Source organism: Genypterus blacodes, unplaced genomic scaffold (genome assembly GCF_046128005.1).
Source record: "Genypterus blacodes isolate CSIRO-AG114 ecotype Tasmania unplaced genomic scaffold, CSIRO-AGI_Gbla_v1 ptg000082l_1, whole genome shotgun sequence".
In the NCBI taxonomy this organism is placed as follows: Eukaryota; Metazoa; Chordata; class Actinopteri; order Ophidiiformes; family Ophidiidae; genus Genypterus; species Genypterus blacodes.
Window position 1 is genome coordinate 349,587 of NW_027466887.1, and position 15,388 is coordinate 364,974.

Consider the following 15,388-nt stretch of genomic DNA (forward strand, 5'->3'; position numbering starts at 1 on the left):
AAAGATGTGAACCATGGAGACAACTTTAGAGACTCCACCGCTCCAGGTCATCGAGGCCATCGTGTCCGCGCTGAAGGTGCGGAACCTGAAGGCCTCACTGTCTATTGCTGACGGTGCGGAGCCTGAAGGCCTCACCTTCTCGTGCTGACGCCGGTGCGGAGCCTGAACGCTACACCGTCTGCTTGTGCATCGGGATGCTGCGCCTCCGCCGCCCCACTGCGCACGCGCACATTCTCCGGCTGGACGCAGAGCGGAGGAGGGAGACAGAAAAATGGCGCTTGATAATCTCATCTTCGCCCAGTGCATCCTTCACTTTTTAGCCTTCGTGTTCGGCTTCATCGCCGTGGTGCCGCTGTCCGAAAACACGGAGGACTTCCACGGAAAATGTCTGCTGTTCACGCGCGGCATATGGCAGAACGAGAACATCACGGTGTCCAAGCAGCGCTTCATCGTGGAGGAGTGGGGACCTGAGTCGTCCTGCAGCTTCATCACCTTCGTCGGCATCGCGTCCCTTATCCTGTCCGCAGTGCAGGCGTGGAGGCTCCTCTTCCTCCTGTGCAAAGGACACGACGAGTGAGTGACGGTCCACGCAGGGGACAGACATGGGGCTCCAGTGTGTCTCTGTCGGCTTCATTGACCATAAATCATCTTAGAAACACATCAGTCAGCGGCGTCCATTACAATCACGTAGTTAATGATGGCGATGGTGCATTCACGTGCTGCTGATTTTGATAAATTGTCATAATTCCTATCGATCCGGCCTGTCGGTGTGTTTTCAGTTTGACAGTAGGCACCGTCAACATGTAGTTCCAGGCCTCCGCAGGTTACAGAGATTCATATAGGGAATGATTTGAATGTATTGTAGGCGATTCTGAAGGTCAATTACATCACTGACATCATTCTGTGTAAGTGGCAGCATTCTGGATTTGTCTGGTTGTTCCCTCTCCAGGTTTGCAGGCCAGTAAATGGAGCCATATTGATCCCATGGCTAATAACAGCTTCTAAAAGCTTCTAGATTAGTTACAAGTACGAGCTTTAGAAAGTGTTTCGCTATATTTTACCCTGAAACATCTGAATTTTCTTTCTACATTTGTGGGGTTTAAGTATGGAATCTGAAGAATCTGATTTGGAGCGTAGAACATACCACCATTTACCACAAGGGGGCTCCCTACCTCACTTGTCAATCTTGTCTCCTGTTCTCCGGTGGGAGGAGTTATGAGGCAGGACAAGGGGGCACAAGCTGTTTGTTGTATTCCGGCATGTTTTGATTTGTCTAATTTCCCCAAATGAATTGATTATTAACGATTGATTAATTGATTAATGACTGATTGCCCGCCTTTTCAGAATACGGGTGGGAATAAGGAGTCACTGAGTTTATGGAGAGATCAACACTTCTGTTCTGCCCCTTCCTGCAGCTCCATCTTCAACGCCTTCCTCAACCTCCTCATCAGCTCCCTGGTGGTGTTCACAGTCTTCCTCTCCAGCACCATCGTCAGCGTGGGGTTCAACCTGTGGTGCGACTCCATCACTGAGGGAGGGTCCATGCCCAGCAGGTGAGGGGGGCAACCAACTATCTGCACAAACAAATGTGATCTTAAGGACAAATTCACAACATCGCAACCCACTGGTCCTAAATGCCTGATCGTGTGTGTGTGTGTGTGTGTCTTAGCTGTGAGGACCTGCAGGACACTGACCTAGAACTCGGCCTGGATAACTCTGCTTTCTACGACCAGTTTGCTATAGCTCAGGTAAGACTGGTTTGGAGGCATATACCGGTATAGAATGTGGATACCAGTCATGCTGACGTTGGTTCCCTTCCCCTGCAGTTTGGCCTGTGGGCTGCCTGGCTCACCTGGCTGGGCATCGCCGTCATGGCCTTCCTGAAGGTCTACCACAACTACAGACAGGAGGACCTGCTGGACAGCCTGATCCACGAGAAGGACCTGTTGCTGGGCCGCTCCTCACGCTACGACTTGGACCTCAAGATCGGCCTGATCTAGAAAGCTGAGGACACACTCTCACACGCACACACATACACACTCGCACACGCTCACACACATCTACAGTCCTTTTGCCTGCCATGAGAAACACCAATGTTTGCCTATGTAGACAATCTAAATCAATTGGCTTCTGCTCTTATTGATTCTGGATTGAACCACATGGAAGATTTTTAGCTTTGTTCTCTAAAGCAGATTGATTTTTTCCTCAAGAACGCTCCCAAAGGTTCGTTATGGGGCGGAGAGTTCCACTTTATCAAGTATTCAAGCACTGTGTTGTGTGAATGCATTAGATTCAAACAAAAACGTTCTTCCCAGCTCGTGTAAGAGTTCATATTACTGACACAGTGTTGACTGAAAGGACGGTGTTGTCTTTGTGAAACCTCTGCATGGACGTAAATGCATGACAAACAGAACGGGGTCGGGGTCTTAGATGTTGACGGGACGTTGCCGTTCTTTGTATAAACCAATAAATGTGTGTGTGTGAGGTAGGCACCTTCCAGTAGGACGCACACACTGCGTCTGGGTCTGGTGAGGATCCTTTGCATGCTGCGGCAAAGTGTAACAACGTGTGCTTTCGCTGTGTATTTACACTTTTATCTACATTTACATAAAGGTATTTTATAAAAGCAACAAGTATTTAATAAAGAGCAGCCGGTCTAAGATGCTTATAGTGCAACAGAACTGATCTTGTGTCGTCGTAACTCAGGCTCCTTCTGTCCTAGGCTACAAAGCAATATACTGTATACTGTGATTAGACCTGCATGTCTCTCTCTCTCTCTCTCTCTCTCTCTCTCTCTCTCCATCTCTCTCTCACACACGCCAAACAGTAAGAAAGCAACTCATCTTCTTTACTGGCTTTGATATGCAGTTTTATTCCAATAATTAAAATCATAACGAAAACCCTCCATAAAGGCACTTCCCCCTCAAAGTGACCATAAACATGTCTGGACAGCGGTGAAATGCAGTTACCAAGCAACATGTGCAGAAGCAGGACAGCGGTTGATGAGTTGTTTTTATTGCTGATGACAGTACAGTGTTGGTTTCTTCATAACAGGACGTGTTTTAGGCTTATATTGCTCTGTGAGACTCTGAACTCCAACTGTGTGTTCCCTGAAACCTGTTATATAAAGAACAATGTTTTACTGGAAACAACATGATGTGTGTGTGTGTGTGTGTCTGTGTGTTATTGCTCATAATGAGACGCGCGCCCTTAAAGATTTCTTGACTTTGTGATGGTGTTTGTTGTTGTTTTGCTATGATCTCATCTGCTTCTGTCATATCTGTTGTTTTGGCCTTGAACGAACACGAATGAACCCGACGTGAGGATCTGACAGGTTTCCTTATGTTTGGTTCCATAATCCAGCGCCTGATGCACTTTTGACATCAAGATTAAAACCTGAATTCTGTTGTTTTGTTTTTTCATCAGTAACAAAAATAAAAATAAAAAGTTGAGTATTAGATGCAGACATACAGCATAGAAGAATAAATAACATTTTGTGGCATTGGAGCAGTAATAAAGAGGAACACTATCAAAAGCCTTTGCATCCATTTTGAGTGTTTTCTCTCTCTGAAGACGGATAGAGAGGAGAGACGTCAGATTGTGCTGCAGATCTCCTCCTCTGCAACTGTCATCACCCAACAGAACCAGTGGGAAAGTGTGAAAAGGAAAGAGGTGTTTTAACCCCGTGGAGCCCTATGTGTATGTGTGTGTGTGTGTGTCCCTCACTCCTCGTCCTCCTCAAAACGTGTCCCTGTTTCAGTCGAAGCCTTTCACAGTCGTCGCTACATTCCTCATGTGCAAAGACAAAGCAGAATATCATGATAGACCTTAGATGATGAGTATATTGTCCCATATATACACACACATTCACTTCTGTGTAGTATCTCATATACACACACAAGATGAGCTGTAACAAAATAAATATCTGAATTCCATGGAAACAGTGCCGGCCCTATATATTAAGCTACATAAGAGGGGGGGATGGGGGGGGGGGGGGGGGGGGGGGGGTCAGGTTAGTCAAATCAAACTTACCAATATTGCAAGATTGTCCGTGATTTTTGCAAAAATCTGCATTAATGACACGATGCTGTGATGTAAACAACATGCCTTAAATATAGATCAATTCATTAGTTCTATTATCATTTATTATTGATTTTTGATGTGTTGAGTTGGGGGGGGGGGGGGGCTCTTGGCTCTGGGCCCCTCAAACTCTGGGGCCGGCCCTGCATGGAAACATTTGCTCACATACATCAGACTGTGACATGAGCTGGAGATGTCAAACAGCTGTTGTGATTATTATATGTGACAACATCAACAATGCAGATGTGCAAAATGCCATTAGAAGCTGAGTAAGGAGTGGAACCCCCGTCTCCTTGGTAACATACGTATATACACACAGACATGGAAGCTACATACTTCTGGGATGTACACATTTTCCCTTTTTCATGGTGAGAGTGGGTACACGCCACAGACGGCTGAGGTGTTTGTCGGGTCAGAAAAGATCAGGCGGAGCTCTTTGTCGCCTCCTGTGGCCGCTCTCAGTCATTGCATGGTAAGCCATATCCAGCAGCCCCATAGCAGCTGTTTCATATGTAGCAGGTAAACAGCCAGAACGGCCTCCAGCTCCTCGCATACTCTCTGCGGGCGCCGGCGGTCGGTGCAGTACATGGCCACGCCCAGGAATGACATCAGCAGGAACAGGCAAGTGAACAAGGCCAGGTGGGGGCGGGACGGCGTCGTCTCGTACGCTGCACAGGCGACAGGAGAGAGACTTTGATTTGTAAATGAGCATCTCGTCTTGAGAAACTGGAGAAGTGGAGCATGCAAAGCGAGGACGACTCTGGCAGGAACACGGGGGCGTGGCCTCATTACGCAACACACCGCTCTGTGCGCGGCTGATGAGGGGTCGGTGAGAGTGAGGGTGAGGGTGAGACGTGTAAGAGGATGCATGTCACACAAGCGCGCACCCGCTGGATTCTTTGAAAACACAAAGTGCGCTCATGCACAGTGAGTGAAAACTTTGATCCAGACTTACCACCTAAACAGTCAGAGTAAGGAATGTCTGTGAAGTTGACAGAGAAGAGGCCGATCAGCGTGACCTTTCCTCCACGCCGCCTCGTTTACATGCATCATCAACCAACCAAGTGTTAATCACATCCTCATCCTCATGTTTGGACTTTGGCCCCTCAGTAAAACATTAAATCATCTGTGTTGCTTGTGTACTTAAGGGAAGAGGAAGCTGAAAGCTTTCACTTATTCCTGTATGTCACGTTTACGTCCCTGTAGTGCTTTGATACTGTGGAGGTGTTGAACCACCAGGGGGCAGGATTTTCTCTCTGCTCGCTCAAACAAAGCTTGTGTATCTCAGCAGGCCGGTCAGTCTTACCGTGTACCGTCGTCTCCGGCTCCCTGAAGCGAACCCGCCGCTCTCCTTTCCGCCTGTGGGTGGGCTCTGTGTCCGACCCGTAGTTGGGACCTGGCCTCTTTAAAATGGAGGTGGGGACTCTGCCATTGGTCACCTTGGTGGGAACAGGAGGGGCAGGTTAGGTTGAGCGCACACAAACAAGCTCAAAGGCCAAACAGCTAAATGTCAGAGAGTACAAGTAGAAATCTTTAACATGTCAGCAAACACGTGGAGCTCAGAGTCAAGCAAACATCACGCATGTGTGTGTGTGTGTGTGTGTATGCCTACCTTGGCCTTCTGCGTGTCCTCCTGTTGGTGGTGGGGGTCCTTCCTGTGACGGACCTCTGAGTGTTTCTCCCGGTGGGAATGTGGAAGACAGTTGACGGTGTCTCTGATGGACTCGGCGGCGGCGAAGCGTTTGGACAGAGCGGACACACACTGACCCAGCGAGTCTAACAAGAGAACCATGACTGTGTGTTAGCCGGGAGCCGAGCCGCTGCTGGAGTGTGTCGTGTGTCTGCTCAGGAGGAGACGCTGAACATACAGAGCTACACATGCAAATACCACACGGACAAGATGTCAAAGTTTAACCCTGTCAGCACCGGCTGGAGTCTGATCGCTCCTGGAACACAGCTGAACCTCCACACACACACTTGTTTAGTCCTCAACCTTTGCTTTGGGATTTTTGTGTGAATGTTTGTGATCCGAAACCAAAAACAAGCAGCGTTTCATCTCCATGGGGATAAGATCAATATTTGAACTAATCAGACTTCTGCTTCTCTAACACTGATTACTGTCTGATACTAAAACTGTGTTGGTGTGAAGCATTCCATATCTGTAAGGGATTATGTGGTGTGTGTGTTTAAGCAGATTTGGGTTTAGTGCTTCACTTCCATATCTCCATATTTACGAGGAAAAGCTTCCTGGGCCTGAAGCCAACACAGATTGTCTGGATCTCTTACACAACATTAACATTCACCAAAGTCATCAACATTATACAAAATACTACTGTCTTGACAAAATACAACCAAACTGATAAAATTTCCTGACCTTTCAAAAGCGTTTAAAAGAGTATTAGGTTTCCTTCTTGCTGGCTTGTCAAAGTAAACAACACGGCTCATAGAGTGATCTATGGGAATGAGAGATTTATAACAGGGAAATGCTGACGTTACTCCTGACGGCAGCAGCAGCAGCAGCGGCGGGTGGTGTGTTTGCAGGGTGAGGGTGCAGGCTGGGTGCTGAGCTCGCCCTGTGGGTGACAGCGGAGTCACACAAACTAAATGTCACACACAGCTGCTGCTTTAGTTTCATTTCCTGAATTTGTTTTCTATCTGGCTCTCGACAGAAACACTGCAAGTTTGCTTTGCTCTTTGCTTCTCCTCTCTCTTCCTCTCTGCTCGCCCTCATGCAGCAGCTCCCCCTCCCCCCTCTCTCTTCAGCTGACTCCACACTGTTTGTTGGTTTTTGCTTCTTACAGCAGACTCCTTCCCAAATAGTGCTACACCCACAAACAGGCACAAACTGTTTCCTCCTCTTAATAATGCAAACCAAGCCAACGCACATCAGGAAGCCGCAGCCTTGAACTGTCACAGACACTTTTTCCTCTTTTACCTCTCCGGTCTGCAGGAGCTGCATTAATGCATCGCGTCTCTAAAGTGCTTCAAACTGCCTCCCCGCCGCGCCGCAGCCCTCTGGGAAGCAGAGGTGTGATCCCGGCCCTTAATAACGCTGATGTTGCCGTATCGTCGCCTCTCAGGAGACTGAACTCATGTAAACTTGGCAGACGGCTGCAGTTTCATGCCGAGCCTCCAATTGGGTTTACAGCAGTGTGAAGTGTGTTTACCTGAGTATTCCGTCTTGCCAATCTCAGCGTAGACGGTGGCCATGAGCTCCAGGCTCCTGGCGGTGATTGGGTGGTCGTTGCCAAAGGTCCTCTGGTGAATTTTAGTTGCCTGAGAGAAGCACGGAGGGCGTGAAGGTTAAAGGTCATGGAGGGAAGCGATGACAGAGGTGGAATAAGAGGAGGAAGAGAAGGAAACTCACCTTACCGCTGTATTCTAAAGCAAGATGAGGCCTGAAAGAAGTGGAGACAGGACAATTAATACTTAACCTTACATAGTTTCAATGTTTATGAAGTTACTAAATCATTCTCACACCATTGACTCAGTTAATACCATAACTGTGTCGATAAGTCAAAAATAAAACCTTCCAATGTCCACTTTTATAATCAAATAATCATCAAGAGACAACAACATTGTTCAGTAACTGATCTGACACCTGCAGGTGAGACGTCTCTCTCTCTCTCTCTCTCTCTCTCTCTCTCTCTCTCTCTCTCTCTCTCTCTCTCTCTCTCTCTCTCTCTCTCTCTCTCTCTCTCTCTCTCTCTCTCTCTCTCTCTCTCTCTCTCTCTCTCTCTCTCTCTCTCTCTCCTCTCTCTTCCGTGTTCCACTTAAACACAAATGAGCCTTTCAGCGCCGTCGACAAAGCCTGACCTCAATCAAGTTTACTGGAGCAAGCCGCCGCCGCCTCGCCGCACCGACCGGATCTGTTTCAGTGTTTGGAGCGAGAGAAGCGACACAAATCTAAACGTGTGTGTGTGCTGTGATTAGTCAAGGCGGGCTGCAGGTGCTGGGCTCCTTTGCGGCTGAAGTGGAAACGTTCGCAGCGTGCCAGCGCTGCAGGCCGAGTTACAGCCGCCATGGCGCTGGCGGGTTGCTTTACCATGCCGTGTCCTTCCTCCAGCCGCTCCCTCTGTTTAGTATCAAACCAGGTGAACGTGAATCCGCCGGCCGCTCCTGCCTCAGATCTGCCAGCCAAGGACACGTCGACACGTCTCGCCCTCACGTGTGTTTATAGACGTGCAGCGAGTTCTGTTTAGTCTCCCAAAGCCACACTTCACTTCAATTAGTAATGTCCAGGTGTCGGGTTAGCACGGCTTCAGGAGGAACTCTCAGGCGGACATGTGATCGCAGACAGAAAAGCCCTACATCAGCCCAAAGGACTTCCTCACCACATCACTGAAAGATTCACGAACTATTACAACTTCCTGTCCTGGGCTCAGAAGGAGGCCGAGGCGCTGACGTCTGTGCCGCTGCCCTACATACACAGAGCACAGGCCCGCTCCTGTGTTGCATCATCACTTATTAGTGAAGTGTTTAGATTCCTGAGAGGACGACTTTCCGACGTCTACCAGAGAAGATCAAAGAGCAGAATCAAATTCCCGGCCTGTCCTTATTTACCCAGAAACCCAAGCTGCCAGCCGTCATACGCAATCAGCCTCATCTCAAGCTTAACTACGCTGCTGGCATTAATGCAGCGCCGTGCCCACTGAGCAAACCTCCCGTCCCGCCCTCCTCCTCCGTATCAATCAGGTTAAATGGGCTAATCTCAACAATGACAACAACAGAGGCAGAGAGTGTGTTCCTGCTGCAACAGGAGCCTGCAGATCCTGTTAAGGTCCAAACTCACAGCCGGTGTCTCTTTTCTCCACGTCCGCACGGAAATACAACTCTGCCCACAAACACGGGACAGCCCAGACTTTCCACTCCACAAATGTGTGTTTACATGCAAACAGGCAGTGAAAGATGGGATTGGAACGAGAGTTAAACCATCCTGAGGGATTAAAATGACAAACGGAGCCTAAAGTCTGTTTATCGGTGACTTCACTGCTTTCACTCCCATTATAAAAGTGATAACTGAAATTATGCAAATGTCCTTCATTGATTTGGCAGCAGTACACACTCAGCTCCCCTCACAGCTGTGGAGTCACACACACACCCTGAGCATAACAGCTGATAGGAGTCACCACAGTGAACGTTCTAACTATGAATTCATTGGTTCTGATCCCATTAAGCTCAGTGAACAGGCGGCGGCTCATTAATCAGAGAGCGGTCGATCCTCCGGCAGCACACGCTTTCACCTACTGTTTGCTCATGATGCAGAGCTGCGCCAGCCGCTCTAGGTGCTGGGCCTGGGACGCCTGCTCCGACAGCTCCTCTGGTGTGGCCCATCCTGCCGAGCCCAGCATGGCCTCCTCCTGAGGGCCTGCGACACAAACACAGGGCATGAGGATCACAGTCGGCCCGGCCCGGAAAATCACTCCGGTCCTCCCCCTCCTCCGCTCGCCTCTCTGTCCCTGGCTGCTCACTATCGCTCTCTCCCTCTCTCCCTCTCTCCCTCTCTCTGTACTGCTACACTTTTGGAAAACAAAGCCTGCCGCTGTCAAGCCTGTCTGGCAGCACTGAGGACTGTGCGGGGACAGGAGTGGAGTCTGAGCAGCAAGCAGAGTGCAGCCAACTGGGGGACTGGAGAGAAGAGAGAGCAGAGATAAGAGGAGAGAGCGGATAAGGGAGTCAAACAACGCATTCACCCCGCCCACTGGAACACACACACACACTCGACACACACACACACACACACACATCCGGTACATGTGACACTTTCAAGGTGGAAATGAGTTTGACAAACAGACGCATGACGGCAGGTAATAAGTAACTTTGCATTAACTATTTAATACCTATAGAAAACAACACACACACACACACACACACGCAGGACAAGCTCATGCACTGCAGCTCTGCAAGCCCCGAACAAGACCGCCGCTCAATCGGCCTGAGTGCTGAATCAGGGGCTTCAGTATTCCACAGCGCCACACAGCTCCTAATGAGATAATGCAAAGTGTGGCCATTTGTCTTCTTCTCCATCTGTCCCCTCACTCCTCTCTGCCCACGCTACACTGCGCTGCTGCCTCAGCAGCAGACAGAGCGGCAGGGGCAGAGGCACAGGCAGGCGTCTGATGAATGGGACGCTCTGCTGGGAACGCTGGCTTAGAGCCTCGCCAGGTGTATTGAGACAGACGTAGATCAGGTGGGCCTTCATATCGTATAAGCTTACAGAGGGAGGAGGAGGAGGAGGAGGAGGAGGAGGAGAGAGTCCAGAGGTTCTGCAGATTAATGAATCGGTAGCTTTTATTTATCTGGGAGGTGTTTGCTCTGGAGGCTGTTGGAGAGCCGCCCGCTCCAAACACACTCTGCTATCAGCGTCTGAACTCGCTGCTATGGAGGAAATGGAACGCAGCCGCTCTGCCAACAGCCTCAGAATTGAATAAAGCATAAAACTGAGATTCTGGACATGAGCCTGCCCGTTACTTATCTGCACCCAAACACAGAGTGGACGGCTCATCCCAGGCTGCAGGACATACACTCACTCCTATTCTCAAGAAAGTGACAAAAATGAGGAATACTGGCCTGTGCTGCCCTGCAGAGCAGAGAGTTCGATCAATGCCACCTCGTAGAACATCTTCTCAGCCTGGATGAACTGCAGCGCCTTCCCATCTGTATATATGTGGGTGAAGGATCAGGGAGGATCAGACAGTTGTTGTGGTTATAAACAGACTCCACTACAGTGTTTTGACTTTTTCCGCTCTTGACCTCAGGGGGGCAAACAGAATGTGACAGAATGCATTTGGCTGTTGCAGAGCAGATTCAACCGCGGCAAGCTGGAGATCTGACAGTGTGTGTGTGTGTGTGTGTTCACAGCAATATCTCACTGTATCATAATCCACTTAACCCTGTCTTTACCTATGAAAACAAAGTGAAATAACTCAAAAACCTCCTCAATATGAAACAGAAGCCAGAACTTCTTCTCCTTCTCTCCACTCTTTGTTCTTTTGAAACTGTTCTTACTCTTTCCTTTGATCTTTTGTTTACATATCTCCTCTCCTTGCCAGTTTTCCTGTTTCTATGAACAGACTCGATTATAAGCGGCTATAAATAGCTCCTGTTCACTTTGTCACAAGCGTTCAAGAGCGAGAGTGTAAAGTGACACCGCTGATGCCTGTCAGGTGAATTTAAAGACCAACGGAGAATGCTTAAAATAAACTCAGCCCTGCATGTCTAAATGTCCTACTTACACCACATCTCTCAGGTGGAATAAACACTAAATTCAGATCGGAGCTAATTCAGTTCTTACACGTGACGCTTCTTGATATTTAACGCCTCAACACCTCAAAGCTCAAAAGCTACAACATGTTTGGAGTTCCGTGTTTGTATCCAGAGAGCAGGCGGTGTGTTTCAGCTCCAAACACCGGGACAGCTGGCTTCCTTCATTTTGTCGCCAGGAGAATAACACTGAACACTGACAGAGACATGAAAGTCAAGGCCCGAAAACCAGGAGAGGCAAGATGGACTACAATGGAGCAAAGAGAAGTTCAATCTGTTTAGAAATCTGTAGTTGTGATCAGTTAAGAGCCCCGGAAGAGATGACGGGCGGAGAGGACGGATGCTGGGAGCCATTAGAGGCCCGGCATTCATTCATACAGTATGTTGAGGGGTTGACGGCTCTCCAGCGTGTACGACTGAATAATTCAATACAACGTACAGAAGATGGAAGAGAGAACAAAGCAGGGCGGCCTCTAACACTCAGCACATTTAGAAACCAAACCACCCATCTGAGTGAATTATGAGCCGGATATTAGAGTACGGGCAGGAGGCTTGATCCGGACGGGATTCCCAGATTAAGGCCATCTGAGGTGGACCAGGTGGGATGAAGGATTATGGGGAGAAAACAATCGCAAAAAGGTCAGAGCTCTAACTTTGCTGGCCGTTCGGCTATTTTTAGCCTGGCAGCCGCACAACAACAACATAGCAGGAGACTCGCATAATCCTCAAGAGGGGATAGGTTCTACTCTCATCTACACACACTCAGCCCCACACACACACACACACACACACACACACACAGCCTCTGCCGGACCGGTAATTGGAGTGCACTCTGCGATGGCGCACCAAACAACAACATCCATAACAAACGCGACTCTGATTAAACACTGGGTGCTGCGATGTGTTTGTGTTCTCCCTCAGACGTGGATTCTTTCTGCACCATATATCAACCAAAATAGGAAGTGATGCTCATATGTTGACTGATAAGCTCGGTTTATGCCGATGACGTGGAGCTTTATTATGGAGATTAGAATCTAAACGTCCTTCCGCCGAACACTCGGTAGCCAAAAGAGCTTCTGGCTCAGGACAAAGGTCACGTCTACACATGCTGTCAGCTGTGATAACGCCCACCGAAGGCCTTAAGCAGTAATGACACAGCCACTATCTGCTCCACCTAATAAACCTGCCTGGAACGAAGCCAGAGCTCCAGAATGAAGCTGAAGCCTGTGAAATGTGTCCATTCTGCTTCTGCTTCTTCTCCTGTTGGGGCTTTTGTGGTTTAAACTAAAAGATGTGACTTGGCTTCCTGTGAAACTCCCAATGTTCCCATCCTGCTTCCAGTCCAGAGAGTGCTGACCCTTCTCTGCCTCCTTCTCCTCCTCCTTGCTCCCCAGAGGAGCGTCACAAGAGCCACAACGGCGCTGGTTGAGCTTCTAAATTACGGCCTGAATCGTGTCATGGAAAAAGATAAGATCTGACTGTGCAGACCACGTGACGGCTCTGTTGTTGCTTTAGCCGCTGCTATTTCCTTAATTACCATCATTTGTATGTATAAGAATCCTTTCCATCATTATCTCACTTTGTTTCTACTCTTTATGATGATGTTGTTGCATTTTTAACCCTTCAAAGTTCCACACAAAGTAACAGAAGGCAGCATGGAAACTCTATCTTCTATACAACAGCCCTGTTTACAAGCCAGGACACCATGACAACATTAATATTCATGATGTTGCTGTATGTCAGGATGTATGTCGAAATACTTAACCCTGTCATGGCTGACAGCCTTCTTAAGCAGATACATGTTCACGCTGCTGAGGTTCAGCAAATCGACCTATTTTGGGGAAATGGACAGCAGAGCGTCGAGTCTCACTGAGGGAGTTCACTTGAGACGTCAAGTTAAGTGTTGGAGCGCCTCAGTAGCAGAGGAGGAGGAGGAGGAGGAAGAGCGTGGAGGTAATACATCCTGAAATGTAAGCCCTCCCTCTATTATCTCTACACACTATACCGCCATAGTTTATAGGAGCGGTGAAGTGGTGATACACGGGCCAGTCAGTGCACATGCAGGTTAATTAGTGCTCTTCCACTCTGTTGTGCAGAGATAAGAGCCTACAAATCCTCTTAGACAGACAGACACACACACACACACACACACACACACACACACACACACACACACACACACACACACACCACGAGCCGCACACAAATTGCATACGGTTCTGGGCCTAATGTGTTATTATGAAGTCAGACATTCAGTCCGTTCACATAAAGGATCCTTCCTTTGTCACCAAATTTGCCACGACTCCCCCCTGTACAAGAATAGAACTCAAACAGTCGGATAGTTGCTGTGCTGCTAACACACCCAGCCCCCTGAGTGATGGACCTCAGTTTGGGTAGGAAAGGATACAATTCTTCTCCGTGATGAAGAGCTCAGCGATCTGTGAAAACAAAAACAAATAAGGGACACAAGTTAGTATGAGAACAATTCACTGCCAGCATTACGGTGGCTGTGTGTGTGTGTGTGTGGGCGTGATGAAGGAAGTCAACGCGCTCGCCCTCGCTGCTCGCCGTAGTGCCGCACGTTCCAGAGTTGTGAAGTAAAGGTTATGTTATGACATCTGGAACATTCCATCAGGCACTAATAAACACGTATAAAGCAGATGTCGCCCTGCCTTTGTGCCGAGGCCTTGGTAAGCTCTCTGATGCACCGGCGACTAAGACTTTGGCTCGACTGAACAACAAATAAACACAACGCCTGTGAATTCCCAAATAGCTCCACTGAGTCGGGGCACAATGAGAGACAGGAGGTGCAGACTATTCTCACCAAGGTGAGCTGGGGAGAGAGACCTAATAATAGGGATGTATCGGAAAACTCAGTTAGCAGTATTCACACTCTCTTTATCGCTCCCACTGAGGGTACACATCACAGATTAGAGCCGGCAGTGTGGTTGTTATTAATAGCATGTCAGAGTCTACAGAGGGACACACATGGGCTTTGCTGTTACATTTGACATTGGTATAAGAAATATCAAGGTTGAACGTGTCCTCTGAGTGTGTGTGTGAGTGTGTGTGTGTGTGTGTGTGTGTGCTGTAGAGCCAACTGTGCGTGCTAATGATGTGTCAATACAGTGAAGCAAGAGAGAGACGCTAAGTAACGCATGCTGCAATACAGATCTACATGTGGACTTGCATGTACATGCACAGTGGAATGTAAGAGCAGGAAAGGGTGTGTGTGTCTCTCTCTGTGTGTGTGCATAAGCATGTGTTTGTTCAACATCTGGCTCACCTGGTGTAGGCAGTTGGGCAGAGAGTTGAAGCTCTGCACATGGGTCAGTCCCAGCAGGCAGCTGAGGAAGCAGTGGAGGGCGGCCTGGTACTCCCCCTGCTGCTGGAGCTGCTGTCCCAGCTCAAACAGGCCCTCCCTCCCCCGGTTCAGCATCCCCAGTAACAACCGGAGACGGCAATGCCTCCCATCAGAGCTCCACACACTCCCCTCCCGGCCACTCCGCTGAAGCACGACAGGTAGGAAGAGGCAGCCGCTCGCAGAGAGAGAGAGAGAGAGGGAGAGAGAGCAGCTCCGAGGAATGCTGCCGCTCGCACAAACACAGACAGAGAGGTGCCGGAGGAGGAGGAGGAGGAGGAGGAGGGAGAGGCACAACAGCTTCCTCTCACTCCCGTCTATCCACAGTAAGTCAAGGGCAGGTGGGAAGGAGCGAGCCGGGAGAGCTTCAGCGACTCACACGGAAAAGAGATCCATTCCCCTCCCTTCCCTTCCCAGGCTGCACCAGGAAAGGAGGAGAGAGAGGAAGTCGGAGGGGATTTCTCCTTTGAGTGGCAGCTCCCCGTACCAATCTGCGCTCTGCTCACGTACAGCGGCTCAGCCAGAGTGCATCTCTCTCCACTCCTACAGAGAATGAAAGTACAATAAGTGCACTGCTGTAAGCTTTCACTGATCAAAGGTAAATAAAGTGCAGGCATGATTTGTGATACGCATCCAAATGCAGAACACGCAGCCAATCCTCAATCAGCTCTAAGTCCTCCTGCG

The 15,388-nt window shown here is 49.0% G+C and overlaps 2 protein-coding genes across 6 annotated transcripts; one reads left to right on the top strand and one right to left on the bottom strand.

Moving 5' to 3' along the window:
• The first annotated feature begins 271 nt into the window (after positions 1-271).
• On the top strand, positions 272-2,000 carry tmem179ab (transmembrane protein 179a, genome duplicate B). Its single transcript, XM_076158534.1, has 4 exons — positions 272-573; positions 1,416-1,553; positions 1,670-1,748; positions 1,827-2,000. The coding sequence occupies exons 1-4, from the start codon at positions 272-274 to the stop codon at positions 1,998-2,000; spliced, it is 693 nt and encodes a 230-aa protein (XP_076014649.1).
• Positions 2,001-2,855: 855 nt separating this feature from the next.
• Positions 2,856-15,134, bottom strand: cunh14orf180 (chromosome unknown C14orf180 homolog). Of its 5 annotated transcripts, XM_076158507.1 has the most exons (10): positions 14,630-15,134; positions 13,751-13,781; positions 10,651-10,737; positions 9,328-9,448; positions 7,448-7,478; positions 7,248-7,356; positions 6,455-6,653; positions 5,693-5,856; positions 5,387-5,519; positions 2,856-4,748 (listed from the first exon to the last, which is right to left on the bottom strand). In XM_076158507.1, the coding sequence occupies exons 1-10, from the start codon at positions 14,780-14,782 to the stop codon at positions 4,493-4,495; spliced, it is 1,284 nt and encodes a 427-aa protein (XP_076014622.1). In that variant the 5' UTR covers positions 14,783-15,134; the 3' UTR covers positions 2,856-4,492. The 5 variants fall into 5 exon arrangements, with proteins under 5 accessions (XP_076014622.1, XP_076014621.1, XP_076014624.1 ...); XM_076158506.1 differs by lacking the exons at positions 10,651-10,737; positions 13,751-13,781; positions 14,630-15,134 and having other exon boundaries at positions 9,328-9,966; XM_076158508.1 differs by lacking the exons at positions 2,856-4,748; positions 10,651-10,737; positions 13,751-13,781; positions 14,630-15,134 and adding an exon at positions 4,924-5,062 and having other exon boundaries at positions 9,328-9,974.
• Positions 15,135-15,388: the final 254 nt, after the last annotated feature.

What these genes read in the sequence shown, in the direction of transcription:
- tmem179ab (XM_076158534.1), top strand. Translation starts at nt 272, where the DNA reads ATGGCGCTTGATAATCTCATCTTCGCCCAGTGCATCCTTCACTTTTTA. An exon ending in GGAGGGTCCATGCCCAGCAG is followed by an intron (nt 1,554 to 1,669) that starts GTGAGGGGGGCA and finishes TGTGTGTCTTAG; the next exon opens with CTGTGAGGACCTGCAGGACA. An exon ending in ACCAGTTTGCTATAGCTCAG is followed by an intron (nt 1,749 to 1,826) that starts GTAAGACTGGTT and finishes CTTCCCCTGCAG; the next exon opens with TTTGGCCTGTGGGCTGCCTG.
- cunh14orf180 (XM_076158506.1), bottom strand. Translation starts at nt 9,836, where the DNA reads ATGTACCGGATGTGTGTGTGTGTGTGTGTGTGTCGAGTGTGTGTGTGT. An exon ending in TGGCAAGACGGAATACTCAG is followed by an intron (nt 6,654 to 7,247) that starts GTAAACACACTT and finishes TGTCACCCACAG; the next exon opens with GGCGAGCTCAGCACCCAGCC. An exon ending in AGGACACGCAGAAGGCCAAG is followed by an intron (nt 5,520 to 5,692) that starts GTAGGCATACAC and finishes GTTCCCACCAAG; the next exon opens with GTGACCAATGGCAGAGTCCC.